Source organism: Neofelis nebulosa, chromosome 13 (genome assembly GCF_028018385.1).
Source record: "Neofelis nebulosa isolate mNeoNeb1 chromosome 13, mNeoNeb1.pri, whole genome shotgun sequence".
Taxonomy (NCBI): domain Eukaryota; kingdom Metazoa; phylum Chordata; class Mammalia; order Carnivora; family Felidae; genus Neofelis; species Neofelis nebulosa.
This window is the reverse complement of record NC_080794.1, coordinates 27,054,306-27,081,215: the sequence shown is the minus strand read 5'-3', so window position 1 is coordinate 27,081,215 and position 26,910 is coordinate 27,054,306. Positions and strand designations below refer to the sequence as shown.

At 37.5% G+C, this 26,910-nt stretch overlaps 1 protein-coding gene and 1 non-coding gene across 5 annotated transcripts; one reads left to right on the top strand and one right to left on the bottom strand.

Moving 5' to 3' along the window:
* Positions 1-713: 713 nt before the first annotated feature.
* CDK1 (cyclin dependent kinase 1) lies at positions 714-19,117 on the bottom strand. 4 transcript variants are annotated; one of them, XM_058696421.1, is made up of 8 exons: positions 18,981-19,116; positions 16,367-16,427; positions 9,522-9,678; positions 8,545-8,668; positions 6,138-6,308; positions 4,528-4,691; positions 4,263-4,404; positions 714-1,056 (listed from the first exon to the last, which is right to left on the bottom strand). In XM_058696421.1, the coding sequence occupies exons 2-8, from the start codon at positions 16,401-16,403 to the stop codon at positions 958-960; spliced, it is 894 nt and encodes a 297-aa protein (XP_058552404.1). In that variant the 5' UTR covers positions 16,404-16,427; positions 18,981-19,116; the 3' UTR covers positions 714-957. The 4 variants fall into 4 exon arrangements, with proteins under 4 accessions (XP_058552404.1, XP_058552406.1, XP_058552405.1 ...); XM_058696423.1 differs by having other exon boundaries at positions 19,053-19,103; XM_058696422.1 differs by having other exon boundaries at positions 18,995-19,066.
* A 1,386-nt stretch (positions 19,118-20,503) lies between these two features.
* On the top strand, positions 20,504-20,610 carry LOC131493738 (U6 spliceosomal RNA). The gene has a single exon (XR_009252831.1). It is a non-coding gene; the product is annotated as a U6 spliceosomal RNA (small nuclear RNA).
* The last annotated feature ends 6,300 nt before the right edge of the window (positions 20,611-26,910 follow it).

Sequence of the window (26,910 nt, the reverse complement as noted above, 5' to 3'; positions counted from 1 at the left end):
ACTTCACTTTATAAGTAAGAAAACTCAAGCCTAAGGGGATGTCATTTCAGCATCTTAATTAAATCTTTTGTGTGACCTTTCATTTACCAAATTCCCACCATGAAATCTTAACTCTTAACAATGTGACCCCAAATGACTTCCATCCCTAGGTTCTGCACTCTCTTACTGCAGACTGACTGTAAGTCAGACTTGAAAGCCAAGATGAGCAGCTCCTTTGTCTAGTTATTACCTCTGACCAAGGCATAAGAATTCACTTAGACAAACAGCTTTCGTAACCTACCTAAAAATAGGCTAGTTCATAAATTTTCTAAACTGTTCTTCCCTGCTGTGAGCAGCCCTTGATCTTTGACTGTAAAACCTAGCAAACTTTGGCATGCTCTAATGTTAGTTTTATAGGTTACTGAAAACCTCTATAAATTTAGCATCATTTCTCGAATCTCAATAGTTTTCTCATTCTGAATGCTTGAACATTTAGGTCACAAATTGAAATAACAGCAGAAAAATACTCATCTTTAGGCAGGTTGTACGGTTACCACTTGGCAAGAAACAGACAAAAATTTAAACAGAGCATAAAAAAACTTCAAAGCTTTATGAACTTTGAACTTAGCACACTTTCCTAAATTTTGGTGGTTCCAACTACAGGAAAACCAGACTCTAAAGATTTGAGATGATTTAAGCTAACTCAAAATTTTTCCAATTCCTGACATCAGTACTAGATTTATACTTTTATTATGGTAACATATAGTTGTTACAGTGAGATCTATAAACATATACAGAATTATTATATTTAAATTCATATAGAACAATATTTACATTTTTAAGTTACAGTTTTGAAATCAGAAGATGAAGTACAGCTTAAGTTTACGACAAAGAAAGAAAAACACAAAACAAAAAATAGACAAAGTTAACAGTAAAAATATAACTATCTGTTTTTGATACGTGGAAATGCTCAGAAAGCTACATCTTCTTAATCTGATTGTCCAAATCATTAAAATATGGATGATTCAGTGCCATTTTGCCAGAAATTCGTTTGGCAGGATCATAGACCAACATTTTCTGGAGGGGGGGGCGGGGAGATAAAAAAGAAAAAAGGTTTTGACTTAAGAAATGAACCATAAAAAAATAAAGCTTTAATTTTTCTACCAATAAGCCATAAGCTAATAATTTTAATAAAAATTACTACTACATGAACATTTCCATTAGTTCAGTACCATACCACATAAATGTCTCAATCCTCCATACTTCACCCTCTAGCTCTTATTCCTTAAATCGTAGATACCTCAATAACCTCTTTCTGCTATAAATTATGCTTTAAGACACAAGCATTCTTAGTGGGATAGAGATAGTTTTAAAACCAGGACATAAATTTAAGAAAGATATCTAGTTAACTATATTTACTTTGAGAATTAAATGGCCATCTGAGTTATTTACAACATTCTTGAAATGGTGGCAATTAGCTATAGTGGTTTCTAATGTAGCTTCCATCAAGTTCCAAATAAAAACAAAACCAGAGCACAATGTGTTATAAACATAGTTAAAATGAGAGACTAAATGAATGATGGTCAATCTAGTATTAAACTTAATTTACACATAACCAGAAAAGACTGCATAAAGTTTAATGCTGATCTTAAATTTCATCTTTAAGAAACATTAATCTTAAAGAAAATCAAATCAATAAGCGAACCAGACATACTTTTACTATCTAGTTACCCTTTGAGCTGCTATTACATATTTAGCACTATATTAAGTGCTTGACACATACCGTGTTACACAATCCTCACAACAAAGGTAAGTATTGGTCCCATTTTACAATGAGGACACTGAGGCTCAGAGGTTAAGCGGCTTGCCCCAGCAATTCATAAAGCTAAGCAGTGGTAAAGCTTAAATGTGAAACCAAGTCTGATGTTTTACAGTAGTGGTTCTCATCTGGGTGAGATTCTGCCCCTCAGTGAACATTTGGCAATGTCTGGCATTTGGCAATTGTCACAACTGAGAGGAACATGCTACAGGCAGGTATAGGGCAAAGGACTGGAAAGTTGTTAAATATCTTATAGTGTACAGGACCGATCCCATTAACAAAAAATGATCCAGTCCAAGATGTCAATACTAGCTAGACTAAGGAATCATGATTTACAGTATTTGAGTTTCATTGACTGAAGTGAAATTCTTTGTGTTCAAGAATTACAGAAGCTAAAAAGACAGATCTGAAAGGACTTCTAAGTCAAATCAATAATATTGATACATAAAATATCTGAATGACAGGTAAAGGACTTGGGATTTCACTGTAAGCAATTTGGAAATCTGAGCTGAATTTAGAGGCATAATGATTTATAAATTCTGAAAGGAGCCCAAAGACCAATTAGAAGATTTACAGGATAATATCACAATATTACATTAGCCAAGATTCATAAAAATTAGTTCCATCTAAAAGCTTAAGATTTAGGGGGCATCTGGGTGGCTCAGTTAGTTAAGTGTCTGACTTCAGCTCAGGTCATGATCTCACAGCTCGTGGGTATGAGCTCCGTGTAGGGGTCTGTACTACAGTTTGTGGGTTCAAGCTCTGTGTCGGGCTCTGTGGAGTTCTGCACCACTGGTGCAGAGCCTGCTTGGGATTCTTGCTCCCTCCCTTCTCTCTGACCCTCCCTCACTTGTGTTGTCTCTCTCAAACTAAATGTACTTAAAAAAAAATAAACAAAAGTTCGATATTTAGAGGTGCTTGAGTGGCTCAGTCAGCTAAGCGCCTGACTCTTGATTTCAGCTCAGGTCATGATCTCAAGGTTTACAAGATCAAGCCCTGGGTAGGGCTTTGCACTGACAGTGCAGAGCCTGCTTGGGATTCTCTCTCTGCCCCACCCCACCCCCCCCCCCGCCACGTGCACTCTCTCTCAAAATAAATAAACTTTTAAAAAAATAAACAAATAAAAGCTCAATATTTTTTTTGTTATTTTTTATTTTTATTTTTTTTAAATATATGAAATTTATTGTCAAATTGGTTTCCATACAACACCCAGTGCTCATCCCAGAAAGATGCCCTCTTCAATACCCATCACCCACCCTCCCCTCCCTCGCACCCCCCCATCAGCCCTCAGTTTGTTCTCAGTTTTTAAGAGTCTCATGCTTTGGCTCTCTCCCACTCTAACCTTTTTTTTTTTTCCTTCCCCTCCCCCATGGGTTCCTGTTAAGTTTCTCAGGATCCACGTAAGAGTGAAAACATGTGGTATCTGTCTTTCTCTGTATGGCTTATTTCACTTAGTATAACACTCTCCAGCTCCATCCACGTTGCTACAAAGGGCCATATTTCATTCTTTCTCATTGCCACGTAGTACTCCATTGTGTATATAAACCACAATTTCTTTATCCATTCATCAGTTGATGGACATTTAGGCTCTTTCCATAATTTGGCTATTGTTGAGAGAAAAGCTCAATATTTAAATACTGTTCTAAAAACAATTTTCCTAAAGCAGGCCTAGGACAATTTCTTTTTTATCCTAATAGATTTTTTTGGCCCTATTTTTAAAGAAAACAACTATTAGTTGAGAGTGGCAATGTAGTAGTAAATGCAATTTTTTTTTATAGTTTGTTAATGCTTTTTTTTTTTTTTTTTTTTGAGAGAGAGACTGAGAGAGAGAGAGAGAGAGAGAGAGCAGGGAAAAGGAACAGAGGGAAAGAGATAATCTCAAGCAGGCTCCATGCTCAGTGCAGAGCCCTATGAGGGACTTGATCCCAAGGATCCTGGGGTCATGACCTGAGGTGAAATGAAAAGTCAGACATGCCCCATGGATTTATAAGAATTACATTATTCCTCCTAACCTTTCTGATGTAGAAATAAGGCACAAAGTAAGAAATGAGAGTTCATGCAGTAAATGGCTTTAATAACTAAAAATATCAAGCAATAAGGAAAAACCTATGTCTCGGATAAACTAAAAAGTAGTACACACCGGGACAAAAAGTTAGAAGGGAGGGCCATTACACACCAGCAACTTAAATAAAGGTGTACTAACCCTGGCCTTGCCTTCACAGAGCATCTTCGCTATGTAAGATTAAAAAAACAAACAAATAACATCTAATGCTGAATCCTCCTCTCAAAACCACTAATGTTTCTTGGTATCTAAAATGAAGCTAGTAACATAATAAACATTAACAGTCATAATAGCTATGTGCCTAGCACAATATATATTGGCTTTCTATTTCCCAGGTAAAAGAAAGGAATTGAGTACATTCAGAATCAATAATGTTGAAATCAGTATAAAGGGTCTTCTTACCGAGAGCAGATCCAAGCCATTTTCATCCAAGTTTTTGACATGGGATGCCAGACTTCCTGGTTTCCACTTGGGAAATGTATTCTTATAGTCCTGTAAAGATTCCACTTCTGGCCACACTTCATTATTGGGGGTGCCCAAAGCTCTAAAAGCCAGAGAAAAACAAAAAAATTATTAAAGCATACATATAATCTTATTGTTATACATGTTGCCTTATTATTATTTCATCTGAAAACTTCTTAAAAGCTTAAATATAAGGCAAAAATACCTGAAAATTCTGAAGAGTTGATCAATTTCTGAATCCCCATGGAAAAGTGGTTTCTTAGTTGCTAATTCTGCAAATATAGTGCCTATACTCCAAATGTCAACTGGAGTTGAGTAGCGAGCTGACCCCAGCAGTACTTCTGGAGATCTATACCAGAGTGTCACTACCTATTACAAAGCAAATTTTTACACTGAATAAAAATACCTTTAAATAAATACATTAAAAAATTTTTTTAATTAAGTAATAAATTTAAAAAATGCATTAAATACCTAAATATAAACATTTATATTTCAGTAGGACTATCCTTTAGAAAGTTCCATTAATTCCTCTGATAATATTGTTTGAAAGTCAATTAACTATACACAATATACTAAATGGAAGATAAATATTTCATTCCTAAGTTCTATTCATTAGGTTAAAAAACACTATACAAACATACCAACTCTTTTCTTGCTTTTCAAATCATTAGAGGAAAAGGATAAAAAAAAAAGTCAAGATAGCATTCACTTTTCAAAAAAAACAAAAAGGCAATTGATAATAAATTCAGTGTGGCACCGTACAAATGAATGAATACTGCTTACATGCTAACAATGTTAAGTCAGGGACTCCTGGGTGGCTCAGTCAGCTAAACGTCTAACTCTTGATTTCTGCTCAGGTCATGATCTCAGTTTATGCATGAGCTCAAGCCCGGTACGGAGCCTGCTTGGAATTCTCTCCCTCTCTCTGCCCCTACTCCACCAGCACTTGCTTGTGCTTTCTCTCAAAATAAACTTAAAAAAATAAAAACATAAGTCAAGTAACAGTGGCCTAGGGGTAATCTATTATTTTACTATCTATAATTTGTCACGGCAAAAATATCATCTCTAACTTAAGCATCTGTTTAAGCCAATGGGAACCAAATAATCTTTATTTATACAGCTATGGGAAAAATAATAAAAAGGGATGATAAAAAGAAGCCAAGACATCTAACCAAATGAACACTGTTCTAAGTTTTGATTTGAAGATAGTCTTTGGGCTCAGGGATAGACAACCCCACAGAAGACAGTTTTCCAGAAGCTCTCTATTATACAATTCAATATTCCCTTTCTCTCCAGAAATAACAAATGAAATGCCATGTCATCTGTATTAACACTGAAAACCATTATAGTAGCTTCTAAATGTACCTGAAACAGTAACCCTTAGGTAAAAAAACCTGTCTTTTAACCAATTTGTGTACCAGAGGATCCAAGCAGGAGACAAAAAACACACAGGAGATTTGCATGGGTAAAATTTACTAAGAAAGATTCTAAACTAAGAGAGGGTTAGAATAAAGAGACTGACTAATAAGAAATAATAATTTCTAGAACTGTAGCAAGGATAACCCCTTCCTCCTGCAGTGCCTCTCCAACACCATCCACTGACATCACACCTACTGGCAAAGAAATAATATTTAAAGGTCTGAGTTAGATTTTCATATAACATGCAGTGAAGGGTGAGTTTGGAGCTGAGAGGCAATAAATTAATCCTGCACAATGGAAACCTTTATTATTTCTTTCTTGACTTAAAAAACAAATACAGAAAACAATCCAGCAATCACACATACTCTAAAACACAAAAACCACTATTCTACATACCTCATGTGTATATACTCTAATAGGTATTCCAAAAGCTCTGGCGAGGCCAAAATCAGCCAATTTAATTGTTCCTTTGTCATCAATCAATAGATTTTGAGGTTTTAAGTCTCTGTGCAAAACTCTTCTGGAGTGGCAAAACACAATCCCTTGTAGAATTTGGTACAAGTAACTCTGGAAGAAGGAAACATAAGTTAGAAACTTAACTGTACCACACAATAATTTTCTAAATAATCTTGGTGGGTTTGTTTCAAAGATATAAGAAATTATAATGTAGGTAAACAATTTAACTGCCACAAAAGCTTTCAGGCCATTTGAGACTAGCAAGCAGCATTTGGGGTGAGAAGACCACTGATATGCTAAGATATTCACCTTATGGACACATCCATATGAACTCATTTAGTCTTCTACTATTTTTCATCTCTCATTCTTTTTTCATCTCTTATTCTTAAGTCCTAATTAGTTTTCTGTATAGAAAGTTTTGTAAACTTTTATCTATATACTTATAGCAACTCTAATTTTATTAAGATTTGTCCATCTCTATTTCTTATTACATATTCATTTCCTCTTTAGAAACCCTGGTCACAGATTCCAAAAGAAATAACAAACAGGATATTATGATTATATATTTAAATAGAGACAATTATTATAACATGCTATTTATTAGTTCAGAGAAAAGTATTATACAAGACAGGTGTTGCCAAGACAACGTAATTGTCATTTGAAGCAACATGAATATTACAGAAATCTGAAGTATACATAGTAACAATATTGACTTATAAAGTTCAAAATTATAAAATAATACATAAAATCAACTGTTGGAACAAATGGCTAACCATTAAGATCCCTAGTTCTTTATACCAAAATAAAACTTTGATCCATCCACACAATTTAACACAAAGAAAAGGGAGGTGTGGCAACCTACTAAAAAATATTGTCAAGTATTGTTCTAGCATACATGATGTTTGAAAGACATATAAGCTAAAGTCCAAAAGTTATGTATAAGACTGTTAAATATATGATAAAAATTATTAATGGTATATGCCATTAACAAGTCAAAACAACAAAAGAAAAAAGGAATAAAGGGAGTATTATCAACATGTTAGCAAAAAGGACCTTAGAGACCAGTGAAAAAATATCCTAACAGAAACATCAATGAAGATGTTTATAAAAAGGCTAAAAAATGAAAAATTATTATTATTATTTTTTTTTAATTTATTTTTGGGACAGAGAGAGACAGAGCATGAACGGGGGAGGGGCAGAGAGAGAGGGAGACACAGAATCGGAAACAGGCTCCAGGCTCCGAGCCATCAGCCCAGAGCCTGACGCGGGGCTCGAACTCACGGACCGCGAGATCGTGACCTGGCTGAAGTCGGACGCTTAACCGACTGCGCCACCCAGGCGCCCCAAAATGAAAAATTATTAAATGAGATACAAAATATTTGCCTTTTTCACATGATGGACTGATAAAATATTTAAAAGATTGATAAAGCTAGGTACTAAAACAGTAACTGTTACCCACCACAATGAGTAAACTGCTACAAGTCTTTGGAGGGCAACTGGCACTATCATGATTTTAAATGTGAATAAACATCTTCAACTCATTGATTCAAGTTATAAGAACTTATCCTATAAAATTGCAAATGAAGATCAATATACATAAGGATTCACTGCAGCATTGTTCCTAAGAGCATGAATCACCAAGCTGGAAAACAATTTCAATGTTTATTAGTATGGAACTGGTTTAAATAATCAGATCAAACATTTAGGTAAACAGGTAAGGCTATATGTTGAATGTTTCACAGAAAAAGGGTTTTACGGTTTTGTAAAACAGCGTATGTATGTACACAAAGTTGACATGCAAGTGTCTGTAAGACTATTAAAAAACTAACAATGGGTACCTACCTCTGAGAAGTGGTTTGGTAGAGTTAGTGTAAAGATAAGACATATCCACATATACACTTCAGTGCTTTTAAAAAAATTATACATTTATAATTTAGAAATTATACATTTATAATATAGAAATGTCTATTGTAAATTAACCAAAACATTCAAAACCAGAATAAAATAAAACCACTTGCCATCATTACCTTACCCCAAGCTTTTGTTACATTGTTTCACACATATCTGACCCTCAAATAAAGACCAAAACATCCTAGCTTCCGACAATGGAATACATACCTACTGGTTTTGTTGTCTCAGGCACAACTTTTCACTCTACAACTAGAAGCAGTATCTAGTAATAAAAGGGGTAACAATCTAACCTATAGACTGTGGAAAAAAAATCTTCCTAGTTCTATTTCCTAACACTCTTTCCAAGGATATTCCCCCAAAACACAGGAACTTCTACAGAATAGACACTTTACACTCACAATGGATAAATACTAATAAACTTAAGTAAGCTTTTTACCTTAACAAGTGAAGATTCCATGAACTGACCAGGAGGGATGGAATCTAAGTATTTCTTGAGATCCATGGAAAGGAATTCAAAGATGAGATATAACCTGGAATCTTGCATAAGCACATCTTGAAGACTGAAGAACAAAACAATTATATGGAAAAAAATATCTACGAAACATTTTTGACCTCTCACAAAATAAAGCTTCCATAAACTTAACAGTGGCTATTACAGAAAGTGAAGCTTTAAGAAATTTTCTGTAACAACAAAAAGTACATACTGTTTTGGGAAAGAAGAGATGGTAGCTTCCCTAGTAATGAAAACCTTAGTTCTAAACTAGAATTTGAGAAAGGACTCTCAGGGCAGCAACTGAAAATTAAGTAACATTATACAGAAGGTACTAACTGTCAAACCACTTCTATTACAAAAGAACATTTCTAGGTTGACTACTTGTTGCTCAGAGTTTGTTTTTTCACTGAAGTGAATTACAGAAATAAATTTTAAAATTTATTAGGAACCCTTAACAGTTGCTCATTATCTCCAACCCCAGAAAAATGCAATTTAACCGTAACTTGGCCTGTTAGGAAACACCCTCCCTCCCCGCCAATACCAATCCAAATAGTTAAAAGAAAGAAAAACACTTTTCTTTTTCATCTGACAGAACTACCTGTCTTAGGACTCTGATTAAGAGGTCTTCAAGGACCAAAGCTCAGACTGGTATAGGTGATAAAGGTCTGTGAAAAAGGACTTTTTTTCTCCCTTGGCTGGTTTACCTTGAGTTTTCAGCTCCCAATACTAATCTCTTATCACCCTGCTCCTGTTTTAACAGCCCATTTTTCCTATGCCTGGCACCCCCAATTAACAAAAACAGTAGGGTTCTCTTCTGCTCAGCAATTAGACCAGATATTAAACAAATGTAAAAATTTCTACGTTGAAATTCACACTTGAAATAGTATGCGGAAAATGGTTTAAATTCAAATATACCATACCTGACTATATTTGGATGACGAAGTTCTTTTAATAGAGAAATTTCCCGAATTGCGGTACTAGGAACCCCTTCCTCTTCACTTTCTAGTCTGATTTTCTTCATGGCTACCACTTGACCTGTAGTTTTGTGTCTACCCTTATACACAACTCCATAGGTACCTGAAATAGACAAAGTAAATGTCTACTATACGACACTCTCCACAAACTAACATTTTACAAAATGACTCATCTTGTAAAATGTCACGTGATAGAAATGTCTACTGTGACCAGCTAGGAAGTATCATACTCATGATGATACTCTCATCACTTCCAAAAAGAAATTGCGGGTAACTACAACCTATCACATCTATAGTTTAGAAATAAAGTTCATGTAGTCATCACAATTTTCCCATACATTTAAATAACAAGTAATTTCCCAGCACATTTTAGAGAAGAAAACGGATCCTTTGCAGATCGAAATTTATCTCTTTTCAAATATCCAATCTAACAATAAAGCAGGCATAAAATACAGGGTGAGGATTTGGGCTGAGGAATTATTAACAGGAGTCACTGTGACACTTTCAGAAAACTTTGTATAGACTGCTTTATGCATATCAAATACATACTCAACCCTTATCTAAAAAAGAATGGGGCTAAAATATTTTATTAAATATTTATTAAATATGGAGCACCTGGGTGGCTTAGTCGGTTTAAGCATCTGACTTTGGCTCAAGTCATAATCTCAAGGTTCATGAGTTCAAGCCCAGCATCAAGCTCTCTGCTATCAGCACAGGGCCTGCTTCAGATCCTCTGTCTCCCGCTCTCTCTGCCCTTCCACTGCTCATGCTTTTAGTCTCTCAAAGATAAACAAACATTACAAAATATATATTTATAAAATCTATTAAAGTTCACAATATCTACTATATAGTAGGAAAGCCTCCCACCCATTCTGAAGTTAACAAGAACACTGATTTGGATATATAGGCTTCAGATAAGGAGTAACAATGTCAACATACGGGATCTTGGGCAGGAGAAGGGTGGATACAGAGGACAGAAGTGGCAATATTAAGGGAGGCAGATTAGTTGATTTAAAAAGTTCATATACAGGACACATTTAGTCCCCAGATTTAGTGCGTTTTAAAACCGGAGTGGGAGGGGTGCCTGGTTCAGTAGGTGAAACATGTGACTCTTGATCTCAGGGTCATGAGGTCAAGCCCCATGATGGGCGTGAAGCCTACTTAAAATTAAAATAAACAGGGGCACCTGGGTGGCTCAGTTAGGGATTCGATTTTGGCACAGGTCATGATCTCGCAGTTTGCGAGTCCAAGCCCCAAGCTGAGGTCTGTGCTGACAGCTCAGAACCTGGAGCTTGTTTTGGATTCTGTGTCGCCCACTCTTTCTGCCCCTTCCCTGCTCATGCTGTCTCTCAAAAATAAACATTAAAAAAATTTTTTCAAAGTAAAATAAATAAATAAAATCTTAAATAAATACAATCTTTAAACTGGAATTGGAAAATTTAGGGAGATCCTGAACTGCTTGACTATACATAAAATTTTACTGAATACCTTATTCTTCTGTAACATCAGTATAACTTCAAAAGTGATTAGAGTACATTTTTCTAAAGAGATTATAGTTTTTACCAGTTTCTCCAAAGGTAGCAATGTTTTTAAAAAGGCTAAGAACTACTATCAAATTATCTACTGGCTTAATTAGATTATTAGAGATGGTTTGGTGAGTGGCAAACTGATGTTATATAAACTTTGTTCTAATTTTGTTTTAAGATTTTATTTTTGAGTAATCTCAACACCCAACATAGGGCCTGAACTCATAACCCTGAGATCCAAAGTTGCATACTCTACCAAGTGAGCCAGCCAGGATCCCCTAATTTTGTTTTAAAGAGAAATTCTAGGGGTGCCTGGGTGGTTCAGTTAACTGACTTAGGCTCAGGTCATGATCTCATGGTTCGTGAGTTCAAGCCCCATGTCAGGCTCTGTGCTGATGGCTCAGAGCCTGAAGCCTGCTTCAGATTCTGTGTGTGTGTGTGTGTGTGTGTGTGTGTGTGTGTGTGTACGTGCCCCTCCCCCACTCATGCTGTCTCTTTCAAAAATAAACAACCAAAAAAAAATTTTTTTTAATTCTATACAATAGTGGGTCTTCCTAAATACTGGTGTCATTTTAAACACAGAATTTGACTAAAGAGCCATTTCACATTATTTTGATTAAATCTGGATTAACTGTGACTCTTGGACAACCAAAGTCATTCCAGATTTTAAAAACCTCAATTTTATGGATCTTTACAACCATCTTTAAAAATTGGTAACTTTCTGTACACTTAAAATCTGTCCATTTTTTGGGTATAAATCATACTTGCATCAAAAAACACAAAAGTAGGGGCGCCTGGGTGGCGCAGTCGGTTAAGCGTCCGACTTCAGCCAGGTCACGATCTCACGGTCCGTGAGTTCGAGCCCCGCGTCAGGCTCTGGGCTGATGGCTCGGAGCCTGGAGCCTGTTTCCGATTCTGTGTCTCCCTCTCTCTCTGCCCCTCCCCCGTTCATGCTCTGTCTCTCTCTGTCCCAAAATAAATTAAAAATGTTGAAGAAAAAAAAAAAACAAAAAAAACACAAAAGTAGTTAAGTCAGAAGCACAATCACCTGGCACACTGTGAAAGCAGACTCGGGAAAAATCATCACTTGCATAAATATAGTACAAGCAGTTAATGGTAAATTCAGGACTAAATTTTTCCCCCTAATATTCTTTCTTTCCTTCAAGTGTACAACCTCATCGAGGTCTAAAATTTACTCATAACAATTAATTAACTTATAGCAAACACTTAGTATTTACCTAATTTTAGAAATCACAAGTGCTCTATGGTTCTCTTCTTTCTCTTTTTGAGCCATTACCCCTCATAACTACTGGTACAGAGCTCTAGTTAAACAGACCAGAATGATTCTACTAGGCAATTACCAAAAATTATTTATAAGATGCATGCATGGTATGTACTCTGAAATGAATTAAACATTACTAAATTTTTAAAAATGTTATAGTCAAAGTTACGGAGACTCTAAATGCTAAGCACAAAACCTTTATTTATCACATGTTTATTGAGTGAATAAAGGCCAAGTTAGGTCCCACATCATGGATATAGCTACCATGATCCAAAAAGATGTTTTCTCATGATAGAGTTCAAAAACTAAAGTGACAACACTCAGATCTTTGTAATTTAGAAGAAACCAGAAAATGTCTTTGTAATAACTGAAATAAGAAAAGTCTATATTTAAGAAATGAATCAGGTTGTCAAAAACTCAAAGTATCAGGGCGCCTGGGTGGCTCAGTCGGTTGAGCATCCGACTTCGGCTAAGGTCATCATCTAGCGGTCTGTGAGTTCAAGCCCCGCGTGGGGCTCTGTGCTGACAGCTCAGAGCCTGGAACCTACTTCGGATTCTGTGTCTCCCTCTCTCTCTGACCCTCCCCCGCTCATGCTCTGTCTCTCTCTGTCAAAAATAAATAAAACATTAAAAAAAATTTTAATAAAAAAAAACTCAACCTGTCAAGATAGAAAAGGTAGGGGAACTATTCTAAGTTAGAAAAGATTAAGGAGATATCAATCACTAAATGAAATGCAGAACACTGACTAGATCTTCAGAAGATACATGCAGAAGTATTAGAAGTAAGACATATCTGCAGCCACCCTGGAAAACAGTATGGAGGTTCCTCAAAAGTCAAAAATAGAACTACCCCTCAACCCAGCAATTGTGCTACTTGGTATTCATCCAAAGGATACAAAAATGTTGATTTGAAGGGGCACATGCACCCCAATGTTTATAGCAGCACTATCAACAATAGCCAAAGTATGAAAACAACCCAAATGTCCATCGACTGACAAATGGATAAAGAAGATGTGGTATACATATGTACAACGAAATATTATTCGGCAATGAGAAAGAATGAAAGATTGCCATTTGCAACAATGTGGATGGAACTAGAGTATATTATACTAAGTGAAGTCAGTCAAAGACAAATATCAGGATTTCACTCATGTAGAATTTAAGATACAAACAGATGAACATAAGGGAAGGAAAGAAATAATAAGACAAAAACAGAGAGGGGGGCAAATCTCAAGAGACTCTTAAATACAGAGAACAAACTGAGGGTTGCTGGTGGAGTGTTGGGTGGGAGAAGGGCTAAAGGGGTGAGGGGCATTAAGGAAGACACTTATTGGGATGAACAGAGGGTGTTAAATGTAAGTGATGAATCAGTAAATTCTATTCCTCAAATTATTATCACACTATGTTAACGAACTTGGATTTAAATTAGAAAAAATAAAAAGTAAAGCACACCACTACAACTTACTTTACACTGGTCAACAGAAAAACAATATGCTAAAACACAGATAATAAAGTAAATGTGACAAAACTAACATCTTGGTAAAATGTATTACAGGTTCATTAAATTTATCTTTCAACTTCTCTGTATGTTTGGAAATAAAATAAAAAGTTGAGGGAAAGAAATTTAACTTTTCAAATCAGTACTATAATGTTAAAATTTGACCAGGTATCTGGCAAAAAGCAAAAGAAAATACTGTGTGAAAGATATCGTCTAGGCCTTAAATTATTTGTACAATTTATTTTTTCAAAAACAATGTCCACCAAAGGGGTGCCAGGGTGGCTCAGTCAGTTGAGCGTCCAACTTCAGCTCAGGTCATGATCTCACAGCTCGTTGAGTTCAAGCCCCACATCGGGCTCTGTGCTGACAGCTCAGAGCCTGGAGCCTGCGTCAGACTCTGTGTCTCCCTCTCTCTCTTCCCCTAACCCACTCACATTCTGTCTCTGTCTCTCTGAAAAATAAATAAACATTAGAAAAAAAAATTTAAGAAAAAAAAAAATGTCCACCACATAATCTAAAACTGCCAGGCACTGGAGTAGTCAAAACAATACAAGCCAGAAGAAGAAACAGGAAAAAACACTAAGGGAAACTGATGTTATTATCAAATATTTGACTACATCCAATAGTGCTGGACACTACTGCCAGGCACTGTTCAAACAGCTGTGAACAAGACAAAATCCCAAACCTCACAAAGCTTACTTACAGTGTAGCAAAGAAAAAGGATATTAAGGAAAACAAATTGAAAGAATTGCCACTGCCAAAGGTCCAGAGGTCAAAGAACAAGGCATATGAGGAGGTATCATGTAGAAGAATTGGGGAGGCTTGTAACTCCAGTAAATAGACTACATTTCAGATTATGCTCTGAACCACTATTTGTAGTAGCAATTACAGTACCTTCCTCAAGAGTCAAATCTGCAGTCTCTTGCATGTTAGGAGTTCCAGAGTTTCAAAGAAAAACACATTTACACAAAAAGAATGTTTCTTTTTATTCCAAACTAAAAATCAGAACTCATTAAATTCTCTGAAGACTTAAGAAAAACTCAAAGCAGAAAACATTAAGTCTGTTAATCAAACCTATTTTTAACTCAGAAACAAGACTAGCTTAGTTGACCAGGTGTTAATAAAGTATCTAAGTGATTTTTTTAAAAAATCATCTAACATTTGTAAGTTAAGAACAAGAATCGATTTCTAACCCAACCACCACCCAAACATATCATTAGTATCTTACTAAATTCTTTCTAGTATTCTGCCCTTGGCTTTTTAGTAGTACTCCTTGTACAAGTATAGTTTTGGAGAACACTAACAATACACTAGTCAGAAACATCCCTGAAACAGAATCTACATACATAGGGGTGCCTATGTCAGTTGAGCATCTGACCTTTGATTTCAGCTCAGGTTGTGCATTTTCTCACGGTTCCTGGAATTGAGCCCCGAGTTGTACCAGAGCAGAGCCTGCTCGGGATTCTCTCTCCCTCTTTCTACCCCTCCCCTGCTCATGCTCTCAAAAATAAAAAAAAATTAAAAAAACAAAAAACAAACCCTACATAAATTAGACTCTAATAGTATAAGTTGTACCATTTATTCCTATAGAGTTTAGAATATTAATACCGAGACTTTTATATAGAAACTTAGATGCTCTTGGGGTGCCTGAATGGCTCAGTCAGTTAAGCATCTGACTCTTGATTTTAGCTCAGGTCATGATCTCAGGGTTTATGGGTTCAAGCCTGCATAGGGCTTTGATGCTGGCTGAGCAGAGCCTGTTTGGGATTCTCTCTCCCTCATGCCTCTCCCTCACTCACATGTTCTCTATCCTTCTCTCTCAAAAATAAATAAACTTTAAAAATTAAAAAATAAATAAAAGAAAGTTAGATTTTATGTTGGGGGGAAAAAGGCAAAGGGATATTTTTACCCATCACTTATGCCATATAAACATTCTTTAAAAACTTTAATGAAAGTACTACAGAAAGGGAATGAATAATTATACGTAAGAGTTATTGGTTTAGAATTGTTTAAAGATGTAAACAAGACAGATCATTTAATTCTGGGAAACTATATAGAAAACTTATTTAAATTGGCTTAATAGCCTATTGTAGCAGCTTAGAACGTTTAGGTAAAAATATTTACCTTAAAAACAATTGTAGGAGATTAAAAGTACACGGTTAAACCTAATTCTACTGCCCTAACCTTTCCCAACACACATACGAATTATCAACAGTCTTCTCAAATTACAAATACTTCTTTAAGTGTTTCATATTTAAGATAACTGGGGGGAAGAGGGTTGCCAGGTAATCATATCAGAATAATTTCAGTTCTCTTGGATATGAACATTTTTGTGTTTAAGTTACCATGTAAAGAACATATAATTAATGCACATTAGCACAGGATACCATAAAGATTTGATTTTAATATTTACATGTCTTTATGTCACAGATGTTATAAGCGTTACAAAATCCTTTTTTAAAACTTGGGTATTAAAAACACTCACCTTCTCCGATTTTCTCTATTTTGGTATAGTCTTCCATAGTTAATAGTAGATATGGTAGATCCTAGAATGAGAGGAAAAACTAATTTGATCACATGATCACCTGCCACTATAACTCCAAAGGTGGTTTAAAGTTTGTAATAAGATACAATGTGTAAAGCATTTTCCACAGTCTCTAGTACAGTATTAATTTCCCATTAATATTAGTTACGTTAAAACAACACTTACAGGGGCACCTGGGTTGCTCAGTCGGTTAAGTGTCCAACTTCGGCTCAGGTCATATCTCGGTTACTGAGTTGAGCCCCAGGGCAGTCTCAGTGCTTGCTGACAGCAAAGAGCCTGCTTGGGATTCTGTCTCCCTCTCTCTCTGCCCCTCCCACACATATTTGCCTGTGTGCTCTCACTCTCAAAAGTAAATAAACATTAAAAAAACCAAAACACTTATAAAGGAAAGGACTTCTGCAATTAAGATTTTCCCACCTTTCTTGGCTCTTAAAACATCAGAAGTATTTGTGTATCTTAACCAGTGTAGTATTTGCTTCTTCCAAACAAATTAACACACAAATTTAGACACAAACTTATCTATCTATACACCCCAAACAAAAAACGAAAGTATGTTCTCTTTACATAACACTTCTAAGAAGCACCAATGTGTGCTAGTTATACACCCAAACATTTCCTTAAATAATATTTGACTGAATTTGTATCGCTTCATATTTTTTTGAAGAGAATTCAAAAGAAACATTTATTTTTTTTTTTTATTTTTAACATTTATTCAGTTTTTGAGAGACAGAGAGAGAGCATGAGTGGAAGAGGGGCAGAGAGAGAGGGGAGACACAGAATCCAAAGTAGGCTCCAGGCTCTGAGCTGTCAGCACAAGAGCTGGACGCAGGGCTTGAACTCACCAACCGCTAGATCATAACCTGAGCCAAAGTCAGATACTTAACCAACTGAGCCACCCAGGCGCCCCAAGAAACAGTTTTTAAAGACACAAGTAGCAGGACACACAGCTGGCTCAGTCAGAAGAGTGTACAATTCCTAATCTCAGGGTTGTGAGTTCCAGTCTCATGTTGGAAAGAGCACATTTCACTCACTCACACGCACATGCGCGCGCGCACACACACACACACACACACACAGTGCAGAGATTACTTAAAAATCTTAAAAAAAAAAAAAAAAAAAGACACCAGTAGGGAGCTAATGTGGCCATACTGCTCACCCATTAGCAAGACTGTTTTAATGTCTGCTAAAATGCTGACAAGACACTCAAAACGTCCACAGTTGAGAAGTTTGCCAATGAAACATAACTTCAGAAGCCCAAATCATAATTCCCTTGATTTCTTAACACACTCCTCTCCTCACTGATAAGATCATATATGTAAAGGTGACTCTGAGTGACACTTAAGTTCTATTTCTCACATTCATCTGCAAAATTATCCCAGAGGTAGAGACAAATCTTTTTAAATGAACAAAAAATTGCACTACATTGTCATGATATTAAATTATCATTAAATTAAATTAAACTTAATTAAAAATTAAATATTTTTTATTTTAATGTTACAAAATAGCAAGAATTAGGATAATTGCCTTTTTTTACAATATCCAGATTTAATATGCCTAATGAACAATAAGACTTTGAGGTCTCTTTGAACAAATGGCTAAAACTTCAATTTCAAAGTTGGGTTTAATTACCCTCCCTCCATTTTCCTGTTTGTAACAGTTTAAAATAAAGGATGTCACTTTAAAATGCCTTTTGAATGTCTCCTGGGGCTGCGTACTAGCAGCAGGACGTACTAGCAGCAGGACGTAAAATGCCAATGGCTTCATCTCCTAGCCAGAGACCTCCAGGTCTTTAAAGGAAGCGGGACGTGCACATGACCAACTCTAGTATTAAATAAAAATACTAATACATACATATTTGTATCTATCTCTACGCATTTCTTAGCTTTCCACTTTGCACTGTACGTAACAGCCACCAAGCATAAAATTAAAACGAAAAATATCCAAATCCCCTCTGGCTCTAAGCCTCGGCTAAGTGTTTTTAAACGCCTTGGGTGCACAACGGCCCTGGGTACGGAGGCAAGCCCGAGAAGGCCCACAGGTTAGTTCGGTGTTCCGGGACGGCCTGGGTTTGGGAACCGGCGTGGGTATCTGGCCCCGGAGCCGTCTGGCCTTCCGCCCCCGAAGGCTAGAGCAGGGCGCACAGGGGACAGGCCGGAGCCGCAGGGCCTAAGACGGAGCCTGGCACTCCGCGACGTCGAACCAATGCAAGGGTTTGGCTTCAACCAAGACCCGAACGCCTCCTCAGCCAGGTCGGCGGCATTTTTCCGGAACAGCCGACCGCGACCCCTGACTGCAACTCCGAGGCCAGGGCAGCCCCAGCCCTCCCCGGTGTACGTCCGCTGGGTCTGGGCTCCCGTGAACCTTCCTGGAAAGCCGGGGCCAGGCCCGGAGCCGAGTGGAGGCCCGGCCTAGTCTCCACAGGCCCTGCCTGGCCCCGCGCAGAGCCCCGCTGCCCAGCCCGGCCTCCTAATACCACCCGGTTCCTCAGCACTCCTTCTCGGGGGCCTCCGAGCCGACCCCCGCCGAGCAGACACCCCGTAGGCATGACCCTGACCTCAGCAACTCTACCCGGCTTATTATCCCACGACGAAAGCGGCAGCAGCTACCACGTCAGCGTCGCTCTCACCTCAACTTCCAAGAGCCAGCTTTGGAGTTAAGTGCAAGCTGTTTCAAACTCACCGCGCTAAAGGGTCCGGGGCCCACCAATCAGATAGCCCGTAGACTTTCAAAGGAGCCAATCGGAGCCCAGCCACGCTTGGGCGGGCCTTCCCGGGTGGCTAAAGCGCGAAAAAAAATGGAAAGGGCGGCTGGAGAAAAAGCAGGAGGGCGGGCGCCAACTGAGTCTTAGCGCAGGCGCTTTCATTCCGCCCCGAAGAGTGTCGTCCTACTGTTTCTAGTCGTCGGAAATCTACCGTTCACCCTGGGTCGGGTACTTCCCCTTCCAGTATTGGCAAAAATAAAATTTTTTGCACTCAAAGTGATACTACATATACATTTAGATTCCATTACTTTCACTTCTAATACTTAAAGCTAGCGTATATTTATGTTTTTCTAAGTCGGTGATTTTCCAGCTAGGCCAAAGGAGGAGCACATTTCACACATGCATACATACATATACATATATGGATATATGGATGTACGTATATATATGTATGTGTGCATATACGTATATATGTATATATGTATATATACACACACACAGATATATATACAGATATATTCACTTGCTAAAATGTTTAGTGTTTTATTAAAGATTGCATTTATTTAAAAATTAAAAACAGGGGCTCCTGGGTGGCTCAGTCAGTTAAGGGTCTGACTTAGGCTTGGTGAGTTCGAGCCCTGCATGGGCTCTCTGCGGTCAGCACAAAGCCCGATTTTGGATCCTCTGTCCCCCTCTCTCTCTGCCCCTCCCCCTCTTGCTCCCTGTCTCTCTCAAAATAAATAGATAAAACTTTTAAAAAAATAAAATTTAAAATTAAAAAGTTTTAAGTTAGAAACAAAATTTTACATTTTTAATTTTAAAATATTTTCACATCAGAATTTTAGTTGATTTTTTAAAACACAAAAATTCACAATTCCATGAAAGGAAAAAAAAAGATCTAAATTATACTTTAAATAATCCAGTATCCAAAACTTTCTCTTTCATTGCCCCCCACCATATTCTTAAGAGAAATTTCTGCACTTGAACTTTCTTTAAGTCTTTAAGAAAATATGAGTAAAATAGAACTAGGAATAATAAGAGTCCCTTAGTAAGAATTTCTCTTTGGCCTACCCTTAATGGGATGTAGAAGAAAGAGTGACTACCGTGAACTCTACAAATATGTATTAGAAGACTCAGATTATGGGGTGCCTGGGTGGCTCAGTTGGTTGAACGTTAGACTCTTGATTTCAACTCAGGTCATGATCTTAGGGTATGTGAGTTCAACCATCAGTCAGGCTCTACGCTGGCAGCAAGAAGCCTGCTTGAGATTCTCTGTCTCTCTCTCTCTCTCTCTCTCTCTCTCTCTCTGCCCTGCATGCTCATGCTCTCTCTCAAAAACAAATAAATAAACTTAAAAAAAATAAGACCCCAATTAGATGCTCTTATAGATACCACATTTACTAAAATTGGAATGACACAGAGAATATCAGCATGGCCCCTGGGTAAGGATGACATGTTCCATATTTAAAAAAAAAAAAAAAAGCAGCAGCAGCAACAGCACCAGATTAGGGTAAAGAATAGAGATAGTATATCACATGCATTTAATTTAAGTGTTTAGTACCTTTTTACAACGTGAGCAGTTTGTGTCATCTGGCACTATTTGTGGTACTAATGCACGGCCTTGACAATGTTATGCTCCTAGGTGGCAGAGCATTTGGGATTCACAGTGGAGGTAGAGGGTTGTGAAATCTCTGCCTGAACCTAAGAACTTTTAAAACTTACTTTTAAAATCCCAAACTCACATTCTAAATGAAGACTGACTACCCCAGAGAAAGCTTTAGAGAAGAAGACTGTTCTCTGCCAGTTCAGGGTACTGATTTTAATGAGAGTATATATATACATATACATATATATGTTTCTGGGAAGCCTCAGCAAAGCATTCATTTTATAGCATCTAAAAACAGCTGGTAATTCATTATATCTGTTTTACATTCAGCATAAAGAAGACCACAAGCTTCCACAGCTGTGATGCTAGATTTTTCAATTTAACTCAATTATCTTTGTTTTTAAATTTTCAGGGGGTATTGTAAATTTATGTTATCATCTCAGCAAATACAGTTTATTAATTCTTTGGGCCAAATTGTATTCAGTGTCTCTAAAGTACTTTCCAGACACAAAATTAATCAGATACAATTCCTGCTCTAGGTGGTGGGGGTGGGAGAACACATGATTACTTAGAATTGTGTTCTGGCACTTGTGCTGTAATTTATGCTATAAAGTGAAATGAGAACATAGAGGGGGAGATTATGAATTCGAACAGAGGAAGGGATATTTGAATAAACGTTGGAGAAAGAATTGTGGGGGTGGGGCTTCCAAGCAGAGGAAATTCCATGAGGAAAGCACTGAAAGTCAGCTCAGATAATTCAGGGTGCCGCCATTGTAGGGTGCAGGGGGTCCTCAGGTGTTAAGCAAAGAAGGGAGTTTGGAGTCAGAATCTTGAAAAGCCCTGAAAACTGTTGTAAGGGGCTGCACAGGAGAGGTACAGAACTATTTCAGAACCATTCTTGACATGCTGTGAAAAAAGAACAGAAGAGGATAGGATGAAAAGGCATGTGCTCCTAAAAATTTCATATTTATATTTTGATAAACTCCATTTAGGAAAAAAAAAAAAGATCTGTTGGCACTGCATATGTTTGTTTTGTTTTATTTTTAGAAATAAACATTGCTGTGGAGTGAATTATCTCTCCCTCTGCCCCAAATTCATATATTGAAACCCTACCCCTTAATGTGATAGTATTTAGAAATGGGGCCTTTGGGAAATAATTAGGTTTAAATGAGATCTTGAGGGTGAAACCCTCACTATGGGATTAGTGCTCTTAAGAAGAGAAAACAGAGAGCTGGGTCATTCTGTCTCCCCCTTGCATGGACACAGCAAGAAGATGCCATCTACAAGCTCAGAAGCCTCATCAGAACCCACCATGCGGGCAACCTTGATCTCAGACTTCCAGTCTCCAGAACTGTGAGGAAATAGACTTCTTTGTGTAAGTTATCCAGTTTATGGTATTTGGTTATGACAGCCCAAGCTGACTAAAGTATTTTTTCAGATGAAAAGGTTAAGAACATTTGCTTGTAAATACATAAAGTACCCTGAAGGGAGATGCAAGAAACACTGTGCCTGGAGGAGAAGGAGTGCCTGGGGCACAGAGGTGGGAAGGGAGACTTTTGTGTCTTTGGAAGTTTGAACCATGTGAGTGTATTACCTAGTCCAAAAATAAATGAATGGATGTATGGGTAGATAAATGGATGAATGGATGGATGAATGAAAGAGGCCAAGTCCTCTTTTTGCTACTGGATAAAATTCACAGAAGTTGCTGGAAAACATACCCAAAAGGAGAAGACTGATCTCTCTTAACATAATTCAGAAAGTAAAGTGGTGGAAAAAGTAAGACATACAGTTTCAAGATCCTTTAATCACAGCTGAAAACATGGAACTATCATGGCTGTTCCTGAGTTAGGCTTTTTTTTTTTTTAATTATAAAAGTAATGTGGTTTTTGTAAAGTGTTCAAACAACTCCATAATAAGAACTTGTCATTTATAATCTTCATGCTCCAACCCTCATACCTCTAACAAAGAGACAGAAAGAGGAATTATGGTTAAGATGTTGGCATCCATACTGTATCTTTCTGGTATCCATACTCAATCTTTCATTGGAAATTCAGGAAATGAGCATGGGGTCAGGAATAGAAATGTGTTCACCAATGATTAAGGATCAAAGGTAACAGATGAATAGATGCATGTCTTCCCATACAGGTGGGGAGCAAATCCTTAAGGTGTGATAGGTAAAGGCTGCTTTGTGCAGAGCATGGTGGTTACTAGGAATAGTTGTGAGTATGGTGGAGGGCAGAGGGGTCAGGCAAGGCTTCACCACAGAGGTGGGTTCTAAATTGAGTCTTGAAGAATGAAGAATTTCCCAAGCAGACACATGCATGAGGAGAAATTTCTGGTCCATTGAAAAGAAAAAAAAAAAAAAAAAAAAAAGACATGTTTGATGGACTGAAATTAATTCAGTATTGCTGGAACATAAATGGAGTTTAGGGGGTTGGAGAATAAGTCAGAAAAATGATGCTATGGAGTCAGGCAATATCCACACCTAGAAGGGTCTTTCAGGGTCCTGCTAAAGGATTTGGGCAGAGGATGGAATTGAAAAAAACAAAATGTGAGTAGGGAGTGACATAGTCAGGATGAGGAACGTGGGATTAGGAAGGAAAAGTCACTGAAGAGGAGATCTGAGGAAGGACAATAAGGTAGCATCAGAACCAGACCAGTGGAGGCTCCACATCTATCCGAATAGGTGCTGAAACCAGGGGAGTGGTCAGTTTGAAGAGGTGGAAATAATGATGAGAAACTGTAAGGAGCTAGGACAGTAAGACCTGAGGGATGAACTGGGTGTGTTGACCAAGGGAGAGAGGATCATCAGTGATGACCAGGGTATATGCTTGACAACGAGCTGAACTGATGCCACTACCATTCTGGAGAGAGGCTAAGGGGCACTTACAGTTGGGGTAAGTGCCCATTTGGGCATGTTGATTATGAGATACCAACATGACATCCATGTGGCCTCAGATATCCAAAGGCAGATGCAAATTCCATGAGGCCTGAAGCAATATCATTTGGGGGAACTTTTAAAGGAAAAGAATGCTAGATTAAGTGTGATAGGGAATATTATGAGAATAAGAAACAGTAAAATTATAAAATTTTTAAAGTTTAAAAGTACCATAAAGTCACAAAATTCATAGAAAATTATATTTTTATTGATTGCCTGACACATCCTTATAATGGTTTTTGTCCTTACATTTCTGAGGGGCAACAATTTTTGGAATCCATATTTTCAGCGTTTATTCATCCTTTCAGCTGGCAAATTCTTTATCTTTGTCTCTTTATACGAATCGCAATTTTGTAATATTTACTATGAACAGAAAGAAGATAACTCAGTCTCTCCTTTAACATGGTTAATCCAAACTGGCTTTTTATAATTAATTATTTCAAAATGGTTTTTATGACTTCTTATCTCATTATTGATAACATCATGTAGATTTTTAGACTTTCTATCAAATTTGAGAAAACACTTATCAAGTTTCTTTTTTTTTTTTTTTTTTTATTTTTTAATATATGAAATTTACTGTCAAATTGGTTTCCATACAACACCCAGTGCTCATCCCAAAAGGTGCCCTCCTCAATACCCATCACCCACCCTGCCCTCCCTCCCACCCCCCATCAACCCTCAGTTTGTTCTCAGTTTTTAACAGTCTCTTATGCTTTGGCTCTCTCCCACTCTAACCTCTTTTTTTTTTTTTTTCCCTTCCCCTCCCCCATGGGTTTCTGTTACGTTTCTCAGGATCCACATAAGAGTGAAACCATATGGTATCTGTCTTTCTCTGTATGGCTTATTTCACTTAGCATCACACTCTCCAGTTCCATCCACGTTGCTACAAAAGGCCATATTTCATTCTTTCTCATTGCCACGTAGTATTCCATTGTGTATATAAACCACAATTTCTTTATCCATTCATCAGTTGATGGACATTTAGGCTCTTTCCATAATTTGGCGATTGTTGAGAGTGCTGCTATAAACATTGGGGTACAAGTGCCCCTATGCATCAGTACTCCTGTATCCCTTGGATAAATTCCTAGCAGTGCTATTGCTGGGTCATAGGGTAGGTCTATTTTTAATTTTTTGAGGAACCTCCACACTGCTTTCCAGAGCGGCTGCACCAATTTGCATTCCCACCAACAGTGCAAGAGGGTTCCCGTCTCTCCACATCCTCTCCAGCATCTATAGTCTCCTGATTTCTTCATTTTGGCCACTCTGACTGGCGTGAGGTGGTATCTGAGTGTGGTTTTGATTTGTATTTCCCTGATGAGGAGCGACGTTGAACATCTTTTCATGTGCCTGTTGGCCATCCGGATGTCTTCTTTAGAGAAGTGTCTATTCATGTTTTCTGCCCATTTCTTCACTGGGTTATTTGTTTTTCGGGTGTGGAGTTTGATGAGCTCTTTATAGATTTTGGATACTAGCCCTTTGTCCGATGTGTCATTTGCAAATATCTTTTCCCATTCCGTTGGTTGCCTTTTAGTTTTGTTGGTTGTTTCCTTTGCTGTGCAGAAGCTTTTTATCTTCATAAGGTCCCAGTAACTCACTTTTGCTTTTAATTCCCTTGCCTTTGGGGATGTGCCGAGTAAGAGATTGCTACGGCTGAGGTCAGAGAGGTCTTTTCCTGCTTTCTCCTCTAAGGTTTTGATGGTTTCCTGTCTCACATTCAGGTCCTTTATCCATTTTGAGTTTATTTTTGTGAATGGTGTGAGAAAGTGGTCTAGTTTCAACCTTCTGCATGTTGCTGTCCAGTTCTCCCAGCACCATTTGTTAAAGAGACTGTCTTTTTTCCATTGGATGTTCTTTCCTGCTTTGCCAAAAATGAGTTGGCCATACGTTTGTGGGTCTAGTTCTGGGGTTTCTATTCGATTCCATTGGTCTATGTGTCTGTTTTTATGCCAATACCATGCTGTCTTGATGATGACAGCTTTGTAGTAGAGGCTAAAGTCTGGGATTGTGATGCCTCCTGCTTTGGTCTTCTTCTTCAAAATTACTTTGGCTATTCGGGGCCTTTTGTGGTTCCATATGAATTTTAGGATTGCTTGTTCTAGTTTCGAGAAGAATGCTGGTGCAATTTTGATTGGGATTGCATTGAATGTGTAGATAGCTTTGGGTAGTATTGACATTTTGACAATATTTATTCTTCCAATCCATGAGCAGGGAATGTCTTTCCATTTCTTTATATCTTCTTCAATTACCTGCATAAGCTTTCTATAGTTTTCAGCATACAGATCTTTTACATCTTTGGTTAGATTTATTCCTAGGTATTTTATGCTTCTTGGTGCAATTGTGAATGGGATCAGTTTCTTTATTTGTCTTTCTGTTGCTTCATTGTTAGTGTATAAGAATGCAACTGATTTCTGTACATTGATTTTGTATCCGGCAACTTTGCTGAATTCATGTATCAGTTCTAGCAGACTTTTGGTGGAGTCTATCGGATTTTCCATGTATAATATCATGTCATCTGCAAAAAGCGAAAGCTTGACTTCATCTTTGCCAATTTTGATGCCTTTGATTTCCTTTTGTTGTCTGATTGCTGATGCTAGAACTTCCAGCACTATATTAAACAGCAGCGGTGAGAGTGGGCATCCCTGTCGTGTTCCTGATCTCAGGGAAAAAGCTCTCAGTTTTTCCCCATTGAGGATGATGTTAGCTGTGGGCTTTTCATAAATGGCTTTTATGATCTTTAAGTATGTTCCTTCTATCCCGACTTTCTCAAGGGTTTTTATTAAGAAAGGGTGCTGGATTTTGTCAAAGGCCTTTTCTGCATCGATTGACAGGATCATATGGTTCTTCTCTTTTTTTTTGTTAATGTGATGTATCACGTTGATCGATTTGCGAATGTTGAACCAGCCCTGCATCCCAGGAATGAATCCCACTTGATCATGGTGAATAATTCTTTTTATATGCTGTTGAATTCGATTTGCTAGTATCTTATTGAGAATTTTTGCATCCATATTCATCAGGGATATTGGCCTGTAGTTCTCTTTTTTTACTGAGTCTCTGTCTGGTTTAGGAATCAAAGTAATACTGGCTTCATAGAATGAGTCTGGAAGTTTTCCTTCCCTTTCTATTTCTTGGAATAGCTTGAGAAGGATAGGTATTATCTCTGCTTTAAACGTCTGGTAGAACTCCCCTGGGAAACCATCTGGTCCTGGACTCTTATTTGTTGGGAGATTTTTGATAACCGA

What these genes read in the sequence shown, in the direction of transcription:
- CDK1 (XM_058696421.1), bottom strand. Translation starts at nt 16,403, where the DNA reads ATGGAAGACTATACCAAAATAGAGAAAATCGGAGAAG. An exon ending in TGGAATCTTCACTTGTTAAG is followed by an intron (nt 6,309 to 8,544) that starts GTAAAAAGCTTA and finishes TCCTTCTTCCAG; the next exon opens with AGTTACTTGTACCAAATTCT. An exon ending in ATGGCTTGGATCTGCTCTCG is followed by an intron (nt 1,057 to 4,262) that starts GTAAGAAGACCC and finishes CCCCCCCTCCAG; the next exon opens with AAAATGTTGGTCTATGATCC.